General features: G+C 47.1%; 1 protein-coding gene across 1 annotated transcript; it reads right to left on the reverse strand.

Annotated features, from left to right (window-relative positions):
• Positions 1-124: 124 nt before the first annotated feature.
• Positions 125-17,171, reverse strand: LOC129631650 (cytochrome P450 2B4-like). The gene is made up of 9 exons (XM_055552796.1): positions 17,001-17,171; positions 11,228-11,390; positions 10,930-11,079; positions 9,447-9,607; positions 7,810-7,986; positions 7,187-7,328; positions 5,462-5,649; positions 5,148-5,289; positions 125-1,164 (listed from the first exon to the last, which is right to left on the reverse strand). Exons 1-9 carry the CDS (start codon positions 17,169-17,171, stop codon positions 983-985), a joined length of 1,476 nt encoding a protein of 491 aa, XP_055408771.1. The 3' UTR covers positions 125-982.
• Positions 17,172-17,547: the final 376 nt, after the last annotated feature.

Genomic DNA, 17,547 nt, shown 5'->3' on the forward strand with positions numbered 1-17,547 from the left:
GGAGGACCACTCTGTGTAACCCATGGTCTACAACATGGATGTACCTCAAAAACACCACACTAAGTGAAAGAATCCAGACACGAAAGAACACACACTGCATGATCCATTTATATGAAATGTGCAGAATAGCAAATTCATGGAGACAGCAAGCATTTGATTTTGCCAGGGGTTGAGCACAAGGGAAAATGGGGAATGACTACTAAAGGGTACCAGGCTTTCCTCTGGGTGATGAAAATGTTTGAAACTAGATGATGGTGATGGCCAGGATTGTGAATGAACTAAGTGCCACCTTGTGACACACTTGAGATTGGTTAGTTACAAGATATGAACTTCATCTTCATTTTAAACTTTATCTTGGGGACAGAGAGGAGCTGTGTGAAGAGTTTGGGTTCAACAGCCAGGGACCCAGAGTGTGAATCTCGCTTCTCCACTCACTAGCCAGGTCACCTCAGACCATGCTGGCCATTGCATGGCCTGTTTACTCATGTGTACAATGGGCATGATCATTGTACTCACTGCATAGGGCTACTGGAAGGACTCAAGTGAGCTCATGGATGCACAGATCATGGAGCCCAAGGTGTGGAGAAAGGGAGACTGTGGTTATTCTCAAGAGGGGAATAGTCACTTGGGTAAGCTCTGGCCTCAGAGGCAGAAATGCCGAGAGATACTGAGGCAAGTTTTCATTCTTTGCCTCATTTATTTAGCCAAATATATATATATATGTATACATCACTTGTAGAATTCTATTAATAGGTGAAAGGAAGACACCTCCTTGAGTTTAGAAGAGCTGCAGAAGGACGGAAGGAGGTGAGCTGCAGATGGGACTTTCCCATGGAGGTGGCATCCATGGAGGGGAGGGATGCTGAATCACAGCACAGCCTGTCCAGAGGCAGGAAGACAGGGAGAGAGTTCAGGAGCCACTCTCTGCAGAGGTGGGGACACACGTGACCCTGGTATTCTTGATCGCCTTCCCTCAGCCTCTTTAACGGGGCAGGAACTGGATCCAATAGTTTGGGGGCACGTTGCCCACCCCACTCTCCTGGGGAGTAAGGTCAATGTCCTCAGGGGCCACGGGGCTGGCCACGGAGAAGTTCTGGAGGATGGTGGTGAAGAAGAGGAATAATTCGGCGCGGGCGATGCCTTCGCCAAGACAGATACGCTTCCCTGTGAGGACAGAACAGAGGTTCACAATGTGGGCACAAGGCACAGAATCTCGGATCACAGTGTGCATCGGGAGCAGATGAACATACTTTGCCTTGTCACACCCCAAAGCCCAGACACCCGTGTTCATTGCAACAAAGTTGTGTGGGATTAGCCTTTAACCTGTAGTCACGGTAGACTCTTAGGGGATTTCAAAGCTCTCTGAAAGCCAGTGACAACTGTGGGGTGAATGTACCTTGCTCATTTTTCTGGGACAGAGTTTGTAAGCTTCTGTTTGATTTCCAGAGAGTTCTGTGGCTCCAGAGAATGGAAGGATGCTTGACTGTATGTGTGTGTTCATCTGCCTGCACATACAAACTGGTGCATATTTCTGACTTACTATTTTTCATGTCTGTCATACCTAATATGGGAAGAATGGTACCTATCTAGTAGGGCTCTTTTGAAGATAAAGAAGTTAGTGTTTTCTAAAATTTTTAAAAGACCTGACCAGTTCAGTTCAGTTCAGTTCAGTCACTCAGTCGTGTCCAGCTCTTTGCAACCCCATAGACTGCAGTGCGCCAGGCCTCTCTGTCCATCACCAAGTCCCGGAGTTTACCCAAACTCATGTCCATCGAGTCGGTGATGCAATCCAACCATCTCATCTTCTGTCAACCCCTTCTCCTCCCGCCGTCAATCTTTCCCAGCATCAGGGTCTTTTCATATGAGTCAGTTCTTCTCATCATGTGGCCAAAGTATTGGAACTTCAGCTTCAGCATCACTCCTTTCAATGAATATTCAGGACTGATCTCCTTTAGGATGGACTGTTACTAAAGGCAAATGTAGTGAGTGCCTGTGTTGGTTTCTGGGTGTGTGTAGTGGGGAGTTTGTATGCCAGGTGTATCTCTGGCCCTATGTGTATTTACATGTCTCTGTGTTTTCTCCTTATCTCAGCCTGGGATCCATGGGCTCCAGGAGTTCTAAAAAAAAAAAAAAAAGTATGTAACATTGTGTGCAGGACTGATGGTCATGGGATGTGAGTGTACAGCTTCCACGAGATTCTCAGAGGCATATGGATCCCCCCACCACAGTTCTAAACCATGAACTTGGAGGGAAGTGAGAACGGAAGGAGCCAGAAGAAAGGCTGAGACCCTGACAGCTTCTCTCTTTTTAAAAAAAATTTAATTTGATTTGATTGTTTTTGGCTGCACCGAGCGGCCTTTGAGAACCTCAGTTCCCTGACCAACAATCGAACCTTTAGTCCCTGCTGTGGAAGCCCAGAGTCAACTCCTGGATGACCAAGGAATTCCCCCTCAAGTCTTCTAAGTGGTTAGACTTTATGCCCATTGGAGGTAACTGGAGAAGGGTCTACATCTTCTAGGCTCATTTAGAAGTTAGGACACAGAAGCATAACAATACTCAGAGTGGTGCTCCCAGCTGATTCTTCTCCTGTAACTGGTTCTGCAACAGGGCTCTTCCAAGAACAGTCTGACTCCTGCTCCCTCCAACCCACTCCTTCCCATTCCTCAGGCTCTGCAACTAGACACGCTCTGGCTCTTTCTCTCTGCCCATGGCCATCTGCCTCAGTCTTCTTCTCTGTCTATACCTTCTGCCAGGCACTGTATTTTTCTTTTTCTCTTCCCTGTTCCGCCTTCTTGAATCTTATGTAACTCCTTTTCTCTGTCTATTCGAGTCTGATTCTCCCTGCAGTGTTCTTGGTTTTTTCAGTCTCCCTGCACAATCTCTCCTTTCCTCTCCTTCAGTGTTTCTTCCTTGCTGCTTATGTCACTCTCTCTTTTCCTCTCTCTCTCTCTCTCTTACTCTTTCTCAGCCTCTTCTTTCTCCACCTCCCTCTATTACCTCATATTCACTCTAAGTCTCTTTCTAGTGTTATCTCTCCTGTCTTTCTCTGTCTCTCTCTCTGTTTCTCACTCACTCTATCCTTATCTGTCTGTCTGTCTCTGTTTTTGTTTGCCACATCTCTGCCTCTCTTAAAACTTAGGACAAGGCTGTTTAATGGAGAAACTGACCCTCACCCACTGCCCAGACCCCACAGGTCCCCTGGCTCTCACTGAAGAAGAACTAAGGAGGGAGGGGCCACCACTGCTGATCCAGTGGACAAGACTCCAAGCTCCCAATGCAGGGTAACTAGTTCGATCCCTGGTCGGGGAACTGTTAATAAGATTCCCACATACCGCAATCGAGCCTGCGCAGCAACTACTGAGTCCACATGCTCTAGAGCCCCTGCAACACAACACCCAGGGCAGCCAAAAATTTAGAAAGAAATGAGAGAGGAAGCCATTGCACTGGGTAGAGCTAGAGGCCCTGAGTCACTGGAGTCACCGGTGAGATTCAAAACTAGGGACTTGATGCTGGGGTCCGCCTTCCTCCCCAAGGAGGAGAACCTGGGCATTGGGATTTCCTCTGGTTGGAGTCAAAGAGCAGAGAATAGGGAGAGAGTGAAATCAAAGCAGGTCAAGACCCTCCCTAGCTCCCTAGTTCCAGCAGAACAAATTCAGACTCCTCCTAGTCTTCAAGGCCCCACCCAGCTGAGCTCTTCACCCTTCTTGTTCAGTTGCTAAGTCGTGTCCAGCTCTTTGCAACCCTACAGACTGCAGCATGCCAGGCTTCCCTATCCTTTACCATCACTGAGAGTTTGCTCAAACTCATGTCCATTGAGTCAGTGATACTATCCAACCATCTTATCCTCTGTCGCCCTCTTCTCCTGCCCTCAGTCTTTCCCAACATCGGGGTCTTTTCAAATGAGTCAGTTCTTTTCATCAGGTGGCCAAAGTATTGGAGCTTCAGCTTCAGCATCAGCCCTTCCAATGAATATTCAGGGTTGATTTCCTTTAGGATTGACTGGTTTGATCTACTTGCAGTCCAAGGGACTCTCAAGAGTCTTCTCTAGCGTCAGAATTCAAAAGCATCCATTCTTCAGTGTTCAGCCTTCTTTATGGTCCATCTCTCACATCTATACATGACTAATGAAAAACCATAGCTTTGACTATATGGATCTTTGTCTGCAAAGTGATGTCTCTGCTTTTTAATACACCGTCTAGGTTTGTCATGGCTTTTCTTCCAAGGAGCTAGCATCTTTTAATTTCATGGCTGCAATCATCATCTGCAGTGATTTTGGAGCCCAAGAAAATGAAATCTACCAGTTTCCACTTTCTCTCCATCTATTTGCCATGAAGTGATGGGACTGGATGCCATGATCTTCATGTTTTGAATGTTCTTTCACCCTCATGAAGTGGCTTTTTAGTTCCTCTTCACTTATCTCTTCTTTGCCCTTCTCTTCTGTAACCCACATCCCAGTCTTCCTGAGTTCTTTCTCAGATGAGCCATGCCATCTCCACCTTCAGGCTCTGCCCTTGCTTCTCCCTCTGAGAGAACATGCCTTCCAGTGGCAGGTTGATACTCCCGCATGAGGTCATAGCTTAGAAGACACTGTTTAGGGTAAGCTTTTCCTCACAGACCCACCAGGAGTGGTCAGTATTCCCTATTTGATGTTCCCAAAACCCCCATTAGAGCAGTTATCATAATTATGATTCGTTACATGAATAAGAGTTGGCCTCTGAACACTTACTTTAGTCAAGGAGTTCTAAGCCCACTGCAACATTTATTCATTTAATTATAGATTTTTCTGTAACCTTATGACCCATGCTTATCTCCTTTGTTGGACTGTAAACTTCCTGGGGCAGGAACTGTGTCTCTTCATGACTTGTCTGATGCGTTATCTTCAACCTCTGATGAAATGTTCGGCTCATAGTGGTGCTCAACAGATTTGATACCTGTGTGTAGAGAGGTGTAACTGTGTCCCTTACAGAGCTGTGCCTTTGGGATGTGATCTTGGTTCTCAAGCCCCCTCTAGCATTGGTGTGAAGATGAGATGAGTTAATACAGGTAAAGCAACTGGCACAAATAAACTGCTCAATGAACAAAGACCTCTCTTTAATTGTCTTCAAGAGGTCATGGCACCTGCAGCCTGGAATGCAGGCCCAGCTTACCTATGGAGAAGGGCAAAAAAGCATCATTTTTCTTCACTACCCCGTTGGCATCCAGAAAGTGGTCAGGGTTGAAGTCATCTGGTTTCTCAAAGTAACACGATTCGTGGAGAGCAGAGCTCAGGATGGGATAGACTTCTGTGCCCTGAGGGAGGGTCACAAGATTGAAAGATATCGCCATTTCCTCCCCAACCCACCCCTGCACATAATGAACCAAGGGTGAGTGATAAAACCAAAAAGAGGTCAAGGTTGGCAGATGAAAGGGAACCCAGGAGACCCACACAAGGTAGAGATGGGAGCCCAGTGAGGTGCTATACCTTGGGAAGGATGTACCCTCGGAAATGAGTGTCTTTAGTGACCATGTGGGGCACACCAATGGGGATGAGGTCCGCAAATCTCTGAATCTCATGGATGACTGCGTCTGTGTATGGCATTTGGGCTCTGTCATCCAGGGCTGGAGGGCGATATGAGCCAATCACCTGGTCAATCTCCTTGTGGATTCTCTCTGCACAGAAGAATGGGCCCAGTGAACCTCATTTATATTTCTATGTTGGAACACAGTTCAATGTTCTATGAACATTGGTCTGTTCATTTCCAGGCCAATGAGCCCAGAAAACCTATAGGAGATGAATAGGTCATTGACACCCCTCTGAGTAACCAGCTTGGGGTGGGAGGAGCAATGGGAAAACTACAAGAATTTTCACTCTTTAATATCTAATGAATATTATGGATTTTCTCCCAACACACACAAGCAAATACACACACACGTGAACCCCAGTTTTGCTCAGAATTTCAGACTAAAAACCCAAAGCTAAGAACCTATCAAAGTTCCTCCTCTAAGATGAGTAGAAAATGAACTAATATTTGTTGTGTGTATATTATAGATGAGGCACTATGCTAGGTCCTCAGAAATATAATTGTAAAACACATCAGTGGATTAACCCATGAACAACTGGATAAATAAATGAGTACATCAATCAGTAGATCAATTCATGAATGGAAAGACTGGTAAATGGAAGAATGCTAATGAATGGATGTATTATTAACTTATCAAAGATTAATTTATTACTAAACGATCCATAGACAAATAAATAAATGAACTTGATGAACCAATAACTCATATGAATGGTTGGATGGCTAAATTTATGGAAGAACATTGTGAATGAATACATTTAAAGGAACAGGTAAACAGAGGAATAAGTGGGTGGTTGGATGGACTGAATGATAGATGTATAAATCAAGGTGAATAAATGAGTGAATTATTAAATAAATAAATGAAAAGATAGATGGATGAAGGATGAAGTGAAAAATAAGCGATGGAAGGATTAAGATAGGTAAACTAGTTTTAGAAAAACAGATGGATGCATGAATGAATGAAGGAACAGATGAATCAGTGACAAACAGTTCATTCAATGAATCGCTATTTCAAATGATCAACAGATGAATCAGTTTGTCCAAATAAAGCATGGATATATATATATCCTAGATGAGTCATAGATGAAAGAATCTGAGTGCACAGGTTGATTGATGAGTTGAAAGGCCAGATGGCTAAATGATGGGTCAATCTTTAAGTGATAGGAGAAACAGTGGGAAAACAGATTGACAGATATTTTTTTTTTGGTGACGCTGAGCTACTTGCCAAATCTTAGTTTCCTGACAAGGGATTGAACCCAGGGCCATGGTAGTGAAAGCACTGAGTCCTAACCACTGGACCTCCAGGGAACTCCCCAAATTGACAGATTCTTCATTCATCTATCCACCAACAGGGCTGGCTTAGTTGGGTAGATCATTCAAGACCTGCACTGCTCGGGGGGACTTCCCTGGTGGTCCAGTGGTTAAGACTGCACACTGCCACAGCATGGGGTGCAAATTCCATCCCTGGTCAGGGGCCAAGAGAAAAAGAAAAACAAAAACAACCTACAGGGCTCCTGGTATAAGAGGGGGATTTTGCCTCTCTCATTCACCAAAGACCTCTAGCCCCATTTCTGTACCTGCAAAGGGGTCAGAACCCCCTCCCCAGTGTTTGCCCCCAGCTCGCCCACCTGCAATGTGGGGGTATTTGAGCATGAGCAGGAACCCATAGCGGAGTGTGGTGCTGGTTGTCTCCGTGCCAGCAAAGAAGAGAGACAGAACAGACATGATGAGGTTCTGATGATCGAACTGGCTTTGGGGGTTGGACTTATCCTGAAACCAGATGGGTGGGGTTCACATCAGGGGAGACCGGGGGCCCTGCTGCCCACCCCTCTTCTCTCCGGGTCCCTCCACCTGGTTCTGGGTCTCACACCGTCTGGCCCTTCCCCCTTCCTCTATGCTCTGTGTGTCCCACCATCCCTCTATCTCGGTCTCAATCACTCTTCGCTCTGTCTTGCTCTGTTTCAATCATCTTGCATCTCTTTGGTGTGTTTGTCCCCCTTCCTTTCCCAGTCTCTTTCTGCCTCTGTGACTCTTTTCACCAGCTGCTGTAGTTTTCCCCCTTGTCCTGTATTTCCCGTACCTCTGTCTCCTCGCTACCATCTCCCCGCTCTTTCCTCTCTCCCTCTGCTCCCCCCTCCGAATCTCCCCTTCCCTCTCCCTCCCGCCACTGCTCTACTCCTTTCCCGTCCCTTCTCACTCTGCATCTTTTGTTCTCCTCCCTTCCACCCCCATTCCCTCTCCCAAATCCCACTTTTTCCATGCGGAGCAGGTAGCAGTCAATGAAATCCCGGGGGGCATTGGGGTCGAGAGTCTCACGGTGCTGCTCCACACTGCGGCCAATGAAGACGTTGATTTCCTGCAGGTTTTTGTAGATTTGCCTGTGTGATCCAGGAAAGTACTTCAGGATGCTGGAGTAGAGCTCGAACAGCTGCAGGAGAGAAGGGGCTGTGAGGCCCTTGCCGGGTTGAGCTAGCCAGTCACAGGGAGGGACAGTCCTTCTGGCCCCCAGTACCTTCACAAGGGATCTCTGTTTTCCTGTCTCTCTCTCCATCTCTCTCTGCCTCTCTGGGGTGTCTTGGTCTCCCTGTCTCTGTCTCTCTCTCCACCTCTCAGTCTCTCTCTCCCTCCAGCTCTTACTCTGTATCTGAGCCCCTCACTCACTGCTTCTGTGTCTCCTTTGTGTAAGAGATCACATTTTTCTCTTTCTGCATCTTTCCCCCTCTCCTTGTGTCTTCTTTTTAGTCTCTGGCCCACCTGTCTCTCTCTCCTTTCCACCTCTCCTCATCTCCATGGGTCTCCTGCTCATCCACCCTCTGGCCTGTCCCTGCCTACCCCAGCCATTTTATCTGTTCTGCTCAAACCTCTCTCTCTTTCCACCTGTTGCATCATCCTTGCTGTGTCAGGCGTTGATATCATGATGCTTACACAGAATGAAGCTGCTGACTATTTGGGAGCATATGTCTATTGCTTTGCCTAATGAGAAATGTAACATCTAACTTGTTGCCAACAATTGCAAAAAATGCAGGATAGTGTAAATTATAATGTGGAATTCCTCCTTCACCTATCCTTCTAGAGATAACATGGTTAACTGTTCGGCAGATCTCCTTTCAGACTTTTCCCCTCTCTGTGGTTCTCTGTGAGAGGAGAAAATTGAAACCCCATGTTGGACTTGTGCAAGTACTCATCTGAACCTCCTTCCAGATTTTCCAGGCCTGACTCTCCACTAGGAGGTCATGGGAATTTGTATTTTCGATATTCATTCCTGTGACTCTGACCTGCACTCTCGGTTGAGAACAACAGCCAGGAAGACTTTTCTGAAGTTTCACTTTTTAACTTAACATACAATAGGGGTGGGGCTTCCCTGGTGGCCCAGAAGGTAAAGAATCTGCCTACAATGCCAGGGTCTGGGTTAGATCCCTGGGTCGGGAAGATCCCCTGGAGGTGGAAATGCAACCCCTTCCAGCATTCGTGCCTGGAGAACTGCATGGACAGAGGAGCCTGGCGGGCTACAGTCCATGGGATCACAAAGAGTCAAACACGACTGAGGGACTAACACTTTCACTTTTCACAATAGGGGTATTTCTACGTTAATTGGGAAAGACAAACTTTATCATTTTGTTTTAAAAGAGGAGCATTTCATGTGTGTGTCTTTGATTCCTCTTTCTGTTTCTCCCTTCTCCATTACTCCCTTTTCTTCCTCTTACTCTCTCAGTTCTTGTCTCACCATCTCTCCCTTCCCCCAGGTCTCTGTGTCCCTGTCTCTCTCTCTCTCTCTCTCTATGTGTTGTCTTTGCCCCTCTTCTGGCTGGAAGCTGCATTTCCGGTTCACAAAAGCAAATCACCCCTCTCCCCTGCCTGGATGTCCACCCGAGCTCTGCCCTCTCAGACCTGGCTGGACAGGGAGCTGATGAGCACGAAAGATTGGAATAACAACTCCAGTAGCCTCAGGAACTCAGGATCTCTGTAGTCAAAGCGTTTTCCAAAGACAGTGGAGCAGATGATGTTGGCGGTGATGGAGTGGAAGTAGAAGACGGGATCCTGGAGGGCTCCTAGAGGGAAAGGAGTGGGTCGCAGGGCACAGATTCAAATGCCTGGGGAGCTGTCTCTGTGTGACTCTCCTCTATCACTCAGTCACAATGAATAAAAATTAAAAAAAAAAAAACCCGCATCATAACAGCCAACACTCGCTAGCCTGGAAGTTGTGCCAGGCCCTATTCTAAGCATTTCACATATTATTGTATTAAATTCTCATCTCAGTCCTGTGAAGAAGGTGCAGAGCAGGTGTTCAATCAATTGCATGTGCCATTTACAAATCTCTGTTCTCCTGGGTCCTTAACTGTCCACCCCGCGCTCCCCTCCCACCCATCTTTTTTGTCCACCTCTAGAGTTCTCTGGTCTTTTAGGAACTGTTCTGCACTTGATTGTTGATGTCTAGATGTGCCAAGCTTGCCCCAGTCAGAGGGAGGGTGGGCTGTGCACCCAGGAGTGTCAGGTCAGTGCAGTCTCTCTCCCTGGGTCTCGCCTGGCTACCATCTCTAGTTCCCTTGCACACCCTTTTCTGAGCCTGTCTGTCTCTCTCTAACCTTCGTGCCTCAGTTTCTCTCTGCCGTTGCTCCTTCCTGCCTCTCTGAGTCTCTTCTCTTTTTGGCTCAGTCCCTCCATCTCTGTCTCTTTCTTCCTCTCTGTGTCTCCATCTGAATCCCTCTGTCTCCTCTGGTCTCCCTTCTGAGTCCCTCCATCCTTATACCTCTATGGCTCCCTGTGGCTCTGCCTCTTCCTCTCAGACTCTCCATTTATGTCTCAAAATCTCTTAAGAAAGCATCTTGTCACCTCTATGTCTCAGACACACGTTTCTGAGGAATCCTAAACCCACCGGAAGTGTCCACCTGACTTCCTAAGAGCAGAAAACCCTGACTGCCCCTCTTGCTCACTGCCAGTTGTTCACCCAAAGAAAGGAAAACACAGTTTGTCCTTTTTAAAAAAAAAAAAAAAATCTGTAGTTTTCTCTTTTTCTCTCTTTACTTTCTTTTTACTGAAGTCACATTTTGGCCCTTGACAGATACAATCAGACCATGAACTGGTTCCGTTGAACACAAGCAATTAACGTGCTATTTACTGTCTAAGTCGTCTTCGAGTTCCTCTTGACACTACACTTCCGTATCTCTCCTGCCCCTGCATTTCTCACCTACCCACCTCTGCCCCTTCTCTCTGCCCCTCTCTCTGTCCCTGCTCCTCCGATGGTCTCCCAAGCTCTGTCTCCTCTCTGTCTCTACATCTCTCTCTCTGCCCAACTATACCCTCTGTCTTTGGGCTACAGTCCTCTCGCAGCTTCCCGTGTTTCTCTCCTGCCCACCCCCGCCCCAGGGCTCACCCTGGGATTTCCGCAGCTCCTCCACCAGACACTGAGCCTCCTCCTGAATCTGCTCCTCCACGCTCCGCTTTCCCATCCCGAAGTCCCTCATGGTGGCCAGAGAGAATCGCCGAAGGGCCTTCCAACGTTCCCCATTGGCAAAGACAACACCTGGGGGTTAGGAGAGGCTTGGGTTGCAGAGGAATTTTCAAGGAGACTCTGGGTCCCGCTCCACCCCTACCCTTCCCTTCCCAGCCTCATGCACCCCAATCCCCATCCTCCATCCCCTGTCCCTTCCCAGTGGCCCTGAGGCTCTTACCGTGTCCCTGGAAAATTGGGTCAACAACGGCGATCTTCCCTCGGCCAGAGAAGACCTCGGCCTGGTCCACCAGGGCCTCCCGAATGGCCTTTGTCCCGCATATTATGACCACTGGCCTTGGACCCAGGTACACCATGAAGACATCCCCATATTTCTGTTGTAACTGCCAAGCACACCCACAGCCAGCATTGCTATTAGTCAGTATGCATCTCTGTTGCCATCTCCATTTTTAAACCAGTAAAACACTTGTGTGTGTGTATGTGTGTTAGTCACTCTGTTGTTTCTGACTCTTTGTGACCCCATACACTGTAGCCCACCAGACTTCTCTATCTGTGGAATTCTCTAGGCAAGAATACTGGAGTGGGTTGCCATGCCCTTCTCCAGGGGATCTTCCCAACCCAGGGATCAAACCTGGGTCTCCTGTATTGCAAGCAAACTCTTTACCATCTGAGCCACCAGGGAAGCCCTAAAACACTTATATATAGATTGGTAATTAAACACTTGCATATAGATTGATAACTAGCCACTGCCCCAAGACACTACACCCTAGTCTGCCTTTTTGCTTCCCAGAACCCAGCGATTAAAAGATTAACCCATGACCCAGCCCAGTCCACACTGTTTGGCTTGGTTGGTGTCTTAAGCAGCATGTGTGTGCTAAGTCACTTCAGTTGTGTCCAACTCTTTACGATCCTATGGACCATAGTCCGCCAGACTCCTCTATCCATAGGATTCTACAGGCAAGAATACTGGAGTGGGTTGCCATGCTCTCCTCCAGGGGATCTTTCTGACCCACGGATCAAACCAATGTCTCTTACATCTCCTGCATTGACAAGTGGGTTCTTTACCACTAGCACCACCTGGAAAGCCCTCTAAGAAGCACAGATGGTTAAATATTCCTATTAATAATTTCACCCAAGCCCAGGTGGAAAAGGCAATGGCACCCCACTCCAGTACTCTTGCCTGGAAAATCCCATGGACGGAGGAGCCTGGTGGGCTGCAGTCCACAGGGTCGCTGAGAGTCAGACACGACTGAGCGACTTCTCTTTCACTTTTCACTTTCATGCATTGGAGAAGGAAATGGCAACCCACTCCATTGTTCTTTCCTGGAGAATCCCAGGGACGGGGGAGCCTGGTGGGCCGCCATCTATGGGGTCACACAGAGTCGGACACGACTGAAGTGACTTAGCAGCAGCAGGTGATATTAGTTGAATCTGGTGAGATCTCCCTGGCATCTCAACTAAAGAATCATCCATCTTGGAACTTCCCTGGTGGTCCACTGGCTAAGACTCTGAGCTCCCAATGCAGGGGCCCATGTTCAATCCCTGCTCAGAGAACTGGATCCCACTAAGCATTTGCATGCTGCAATGAAGAACAGCTAAGACCTAGCACAAGCAAAATATATAAATTATTTTTTAAAAAACCATCCTTCTTGTGACCCACCTTCAACCCCCATCTGCCTCCTGGCAATTTCCCCAGAGAACCACCCACCCACCTGGGAGGCATGAAGGTAAAGTGATGGCCTTCTGGGGGTTATCATGAAATTTGAAAAAGTCATAACATCAAGTCTTGCCACTGGGCCAACAGCTCAACAGTATTTATTGAAGCTGGAGGCATGTATACTGAGTAACTCAGCCACTTCATTCCCAGAAACACACTCAACTAAAATGCATACATGTGCTCAGCAAAATAAAACACAAGGAGATTCATAGATGCCTTATAATAAAATGCTCTGCAACATAGGGAATAAACAACTAGTGATGAATTCATATCGTGGACTACTATGCAACCATGAAAACAAACAAACCACTGCTGCAACCAACAACAAGATGAAACTCACAGATGTAATGTTGAGTGAAAGCAACTAGACCCAGAAGAGTTCCTATGTCATAGTTGTATTTATATGAAATTCAGAAACAGATAACAGGAACTTATGGTGTCAGAATAATAGGAGGGTAGTGACTAGAAGTGGGACTGAAGGAGGTTTCTGGGCATGAGCCAAGTTGTTACATATCTGTAGGTCAACTCTATTAGTATGTTCATTTGAGAAAATTCACTGAACTGAGCACTTAGGATTTGTGTACTTTACCCTAAAGGTTAAACTTCAATTACAAATTGACCTACAGAAGAAGAAAGACAAACAGCATATGATATCACTTGTATGTGGAATCTAAACTATGACACAGTCAGGGAACTAAGACTCTGCATGCTGCACAACGTGGCCAAAGAAATAATAATTAAATTAAGGTAACACAGTGTAAAAAAAAAGAAAAAGTGACACAAATGAAACAAATATGACACAAATGAACATCCCTAGGAAACAGAAACAGAATCTCAGACATAGAGAACAGACTGGTTGTTGTCGAGGGGGAGGCCATGTGAATGGAGTGGGAGGTGGGGCATAGCAGATGTAAGCTTTTACATATGGAATGGATAGACAATCAAGTCCTATTGTATAGCACAGGGAACTATATTCAATATCCTGAGATAAACCATAATGGAAAAGAAGATTTTTAAAAAGGAATGCATATATATGTACAACTGAATCACTTTGCTGTACAGCAGGAATCAGCAAAACTTGGTAAATCAACGATACTGCAATTTCAAAAATTGATTTAAAAAGTTGACTTAAAATTATAAAAAGGTTAAGTGTATTGAAAACTCTCTCACAGTGATCTCTGCAAACCCCCCTTGCTGGTCTCCTTACTTCCTTTCCTGTGCTACCCACAATCCTTTCACTACACACCCCACTCTATCTTGAAACCAGAGCTATCTGATTAAAATATAAATTAATTAATATTCCTAACCTGTTTCAAACCATCTAGCACTCCTACTACCCTGAGAGTAAGACTTGAAGTTTCCCCATGGTGGACAGAGCCCTACATGATGCTGCCCCATTACCCCTCTGATATCTCCACCCACACACACAGATCCTTTGATCACACAGATCCAGGCTCCCTATGGCTCCCCAAACATGCTGAGCTTGCTCCTGCTTCTGAGTTCTGGCACTGATACCTGTCACTCATTGATATCTTCCACAGGCATCTTTCAGGGTGTCTGATCAGCAACAAGGCAAGATGGAGCCTTTCCTTCGCCACTCATTCTAAAGTAGCTTCAAGGAACTCCTGTCACTTTTAAAATATATATATTTATTTTTAATCAGAGGATAATGACTTTACAACATTATGTTGGCTTCTGCTATATGTCAACATGAATCAGTCGTAGGTACACCTATGTCCCCTCCCTCTTGAACCTCCCTCCCACCTCCCGCCCCATCCCAGTGCTCCAGGTTGTCACAGAGTCCTGGTTTGTATCTCCTGCCACTCTTGAAAATATCACCTTGCTTTATTTTAATCACAGTTCTTACCAACCTAATATGTCCTTCTCTGTTTGTGTGCCCTAACGCCATACCATCAATGCCCAGAACATTTTCTGGCACACAGAAGGTGCCCAGTAAGTTACCATTGAATGAATGAATAGATCGAGTATTAATGAGCACTTACTGTATACCAAGCTCTATGCACTATCTAGTCCTCACAACTCTCTTATGAGGCAGGCATTCTTATCATCACGACCTCATCTTGCTGAAGAGAAGCTAAGATTCAAGGAGTAAGAGTTGAATCTGGAACACAAACCCTCATCTGTCTGACTCCAGAGGATTTGGAAATAAATCATGACATCTACTAACCTACGACCTCTTTCTCTCCCTCCCTCCATCTGTCTCTCTCAACCTCTCTCTCTCTCTCCAAAGACACAATGAGAATGGAGGATCATGGGGAAATTCCCTGGTGGTCCAGTGGTTGGAATTCCAAGCTCCCGCTGTAGGGGGCACAAGTTCAGTCCCTGGTTGGGGAATTAAGATCCCGCACGCCACATGACATGACTGGAAAAAAAGAGGGTCACGGACACACAGAGGATCCTTGCAAGGACTATAGAAGAGATTTAGGGGGTCTGGAGCTAGCAAAAATTTATGCAAAATGTCTGTGAATATTTGCAGGGGAGAGGATCCACCGTGCCTTAAACTCCCAAAGGATTTAGTGATCCCCAAGTTGTCAGGAGACCCAGGAGAAGGGGTTTTGAACCCTGGGTGGGGAAGATCCCCTGGAGTAGAGCATGGCAACCCACACCAGTATTTTTGCCTGGAGAATCCCATGGACAGAGCAGCCTGCCAGGCTACAGTCCATGGGGTCAAAAAGAGTTGGACACAACTGAGTATGCATGTGATAACAATAAATAAAATAACAAAGTGTTAGGCAGCTTCCGTCTATGAAGGAGAAGAAAAGGCCTCCATGCTGGACTCGCACGTCCCCTCTGTGAAGTCCCAGGGTGTAAGTACGGACCAGTGCCTTCCCCGGGCTGCCCTCACTATCTATTTCTCTAAGGTGAGGGCAACACCTCTTCTGGCCCACGAGGTGTTGTAACCGAGACCTGATGAATTCCCTCCAGAATACAAGTAAATCCTAGCCACATAGTTCTGAGTGAAGAAACTAAGTCCAGGTGTTTCCACAAAAGTCGTGGTGTTTACCCTTGTGATGAAAACGAAATAATACCCACTTGGGGGCTCCACGTCTGTGATAAAACACTCTCCCTTAAAATCAAAGGGTGGTCCAGTGGTTAAAAATTCACTTTCCAATGCAGAGGATACAGTTTTGATCCCTGGTCGGGGAACTAAGATCCCACATGCCACAGAGGAACTAAACTGGAGGGCTGCAACTAGAGAGCTCTCGAGCTCTGAGCCTGCACACTCTAGAGCCCATGGGCTACAGCAAGTGAAGCTGGCACACCACAACTAGAGGAAGTTTGCACACCACAACAAAGAACCAGCGGAGCTCAACAACAACAAAAATTAAACAGATGACAAGCCCAAGACTCAGGAGTGTGGTCACTGCAGCGTTGCGGGGAAGGAAGAGAGGCACCTGGGGCTGCTGGAAGTTACTGTCAAGTGTTCCCTAAGCCTAACCTGTTGGGGAGTGGGCTCACGGGTGTAGATTACATGGTGCGTGTGCTCAGTTGCTCGGTCATGTCTGACTCCTTGCAGACCCATGGACTGTAGCCCCTCAGGCTCCTCTGTCTATGAAATTTTCCAGGCAAGACTACTGGAGTGGGTTGCCATTTCCTACTCCAAGAGATATTCCCAACCGAGGATTCAAACCCACTGACAGGCAGATTCTTTACTACGGCACCACCTGGGAAGCCCATGGATTACATTATTAATACATAAATAGATCATCAATCATGAAATCATGCCTAGAAAACAGTGATACAGGACCTGGTAAACACTCCAGTGTCAGCTACTCATTGCACATTAATGTTTATGATTAGTAAGAACCTTGGACCTGGCCTCCTGTTCCATTCTCCCTCCCTCCTCCTCTTTGTCTGGCGCTGGCTGGGACTAATCTTTGACAGCTTTTGTTGGCAGAGGAGAAACCTATTGACGGGTACTACCACCCCTTTTCTCCCTCTCTCCCTGTGCCAGGCAGGGACTCAGGAGAAGGGGACAGAGGAGTAGGGATTTCTATACCCCTGGCTTACACCCAGACACCTCTTCATGCCCGCCTGCCCTCTCCAGGGACAGTGCCCACACACTTCCACCTGAGCAAGGGACACGCCTGACTACCTGATCGCCATCCACCACACTGCAGCTCCACATCCCTTCCTCACCGAACTTCCCACAGCCCACCCCTGAGCCTGAAAGGATGCCTCACATCTACTAGTGAATGACCCCCAAGGATGGAGGCAAGGAGCCACCCTCAGATCCCGCCCACCTGAGTCTCACCCTCAGGAAGGATTTGAGCAGGCCTTTTCTGTCCATCTGCAGAAGGTTCCCCAGGAAGGGCAGAGGACGGGGGCCAGGCGGGAGGCGGCCATGGGCCTTTGGGCGGCCTCTGGCCAGGAGGACCAAGAGTCCGGTGAGCAGAGCAAAGAGAAGGAGCACGCTGAGCTCCATGGCCGAAGTCTGACAGTCTTCCAACCCACTGGGCTTCTGACTGAGCCTTTTATACTAAGCCTGCGCCCACACCCAGTTATGTAACATCATCCATTCCCTGGCATCCTTCGAGAGATTGAACTCAAAAGAGAAGGAGCACATAGTTCCTGCTCCAACAGTCAGCTGACCTGCTCCCCTGATACCTCTACAGCCCCTCCCTAGATGCTGGCAGAGACACCACGGTAGCAATAACAAGGTCCGCATAAGCCTGTTTACTTTAGTGGGTATGGGGAGCACCCATTGTCTCCTTGCTTTAGCTGTGTTAGTGGGTTTGTGTTTACATACTTTGGTGCATACCTGCTTGCGTGTGTGTGCTTGCGTGATTCTTACACATGAA

Source organism: Bubalus kerabau, chromosome 17, assembly GCF_029407905.1.
Source record: "Bubalus kerabau isolate K-KA32 ecotype Philippines breed swamp buffalo chromosome 17, PCC_UOA_SB_1v2, whole genome shotgun sequence".
NCBI lineage: Eukaryota > Metazoa > Chordata > Mammalia > Artiodactyla > Bovidae > Bubalus > Bubalus kerabau.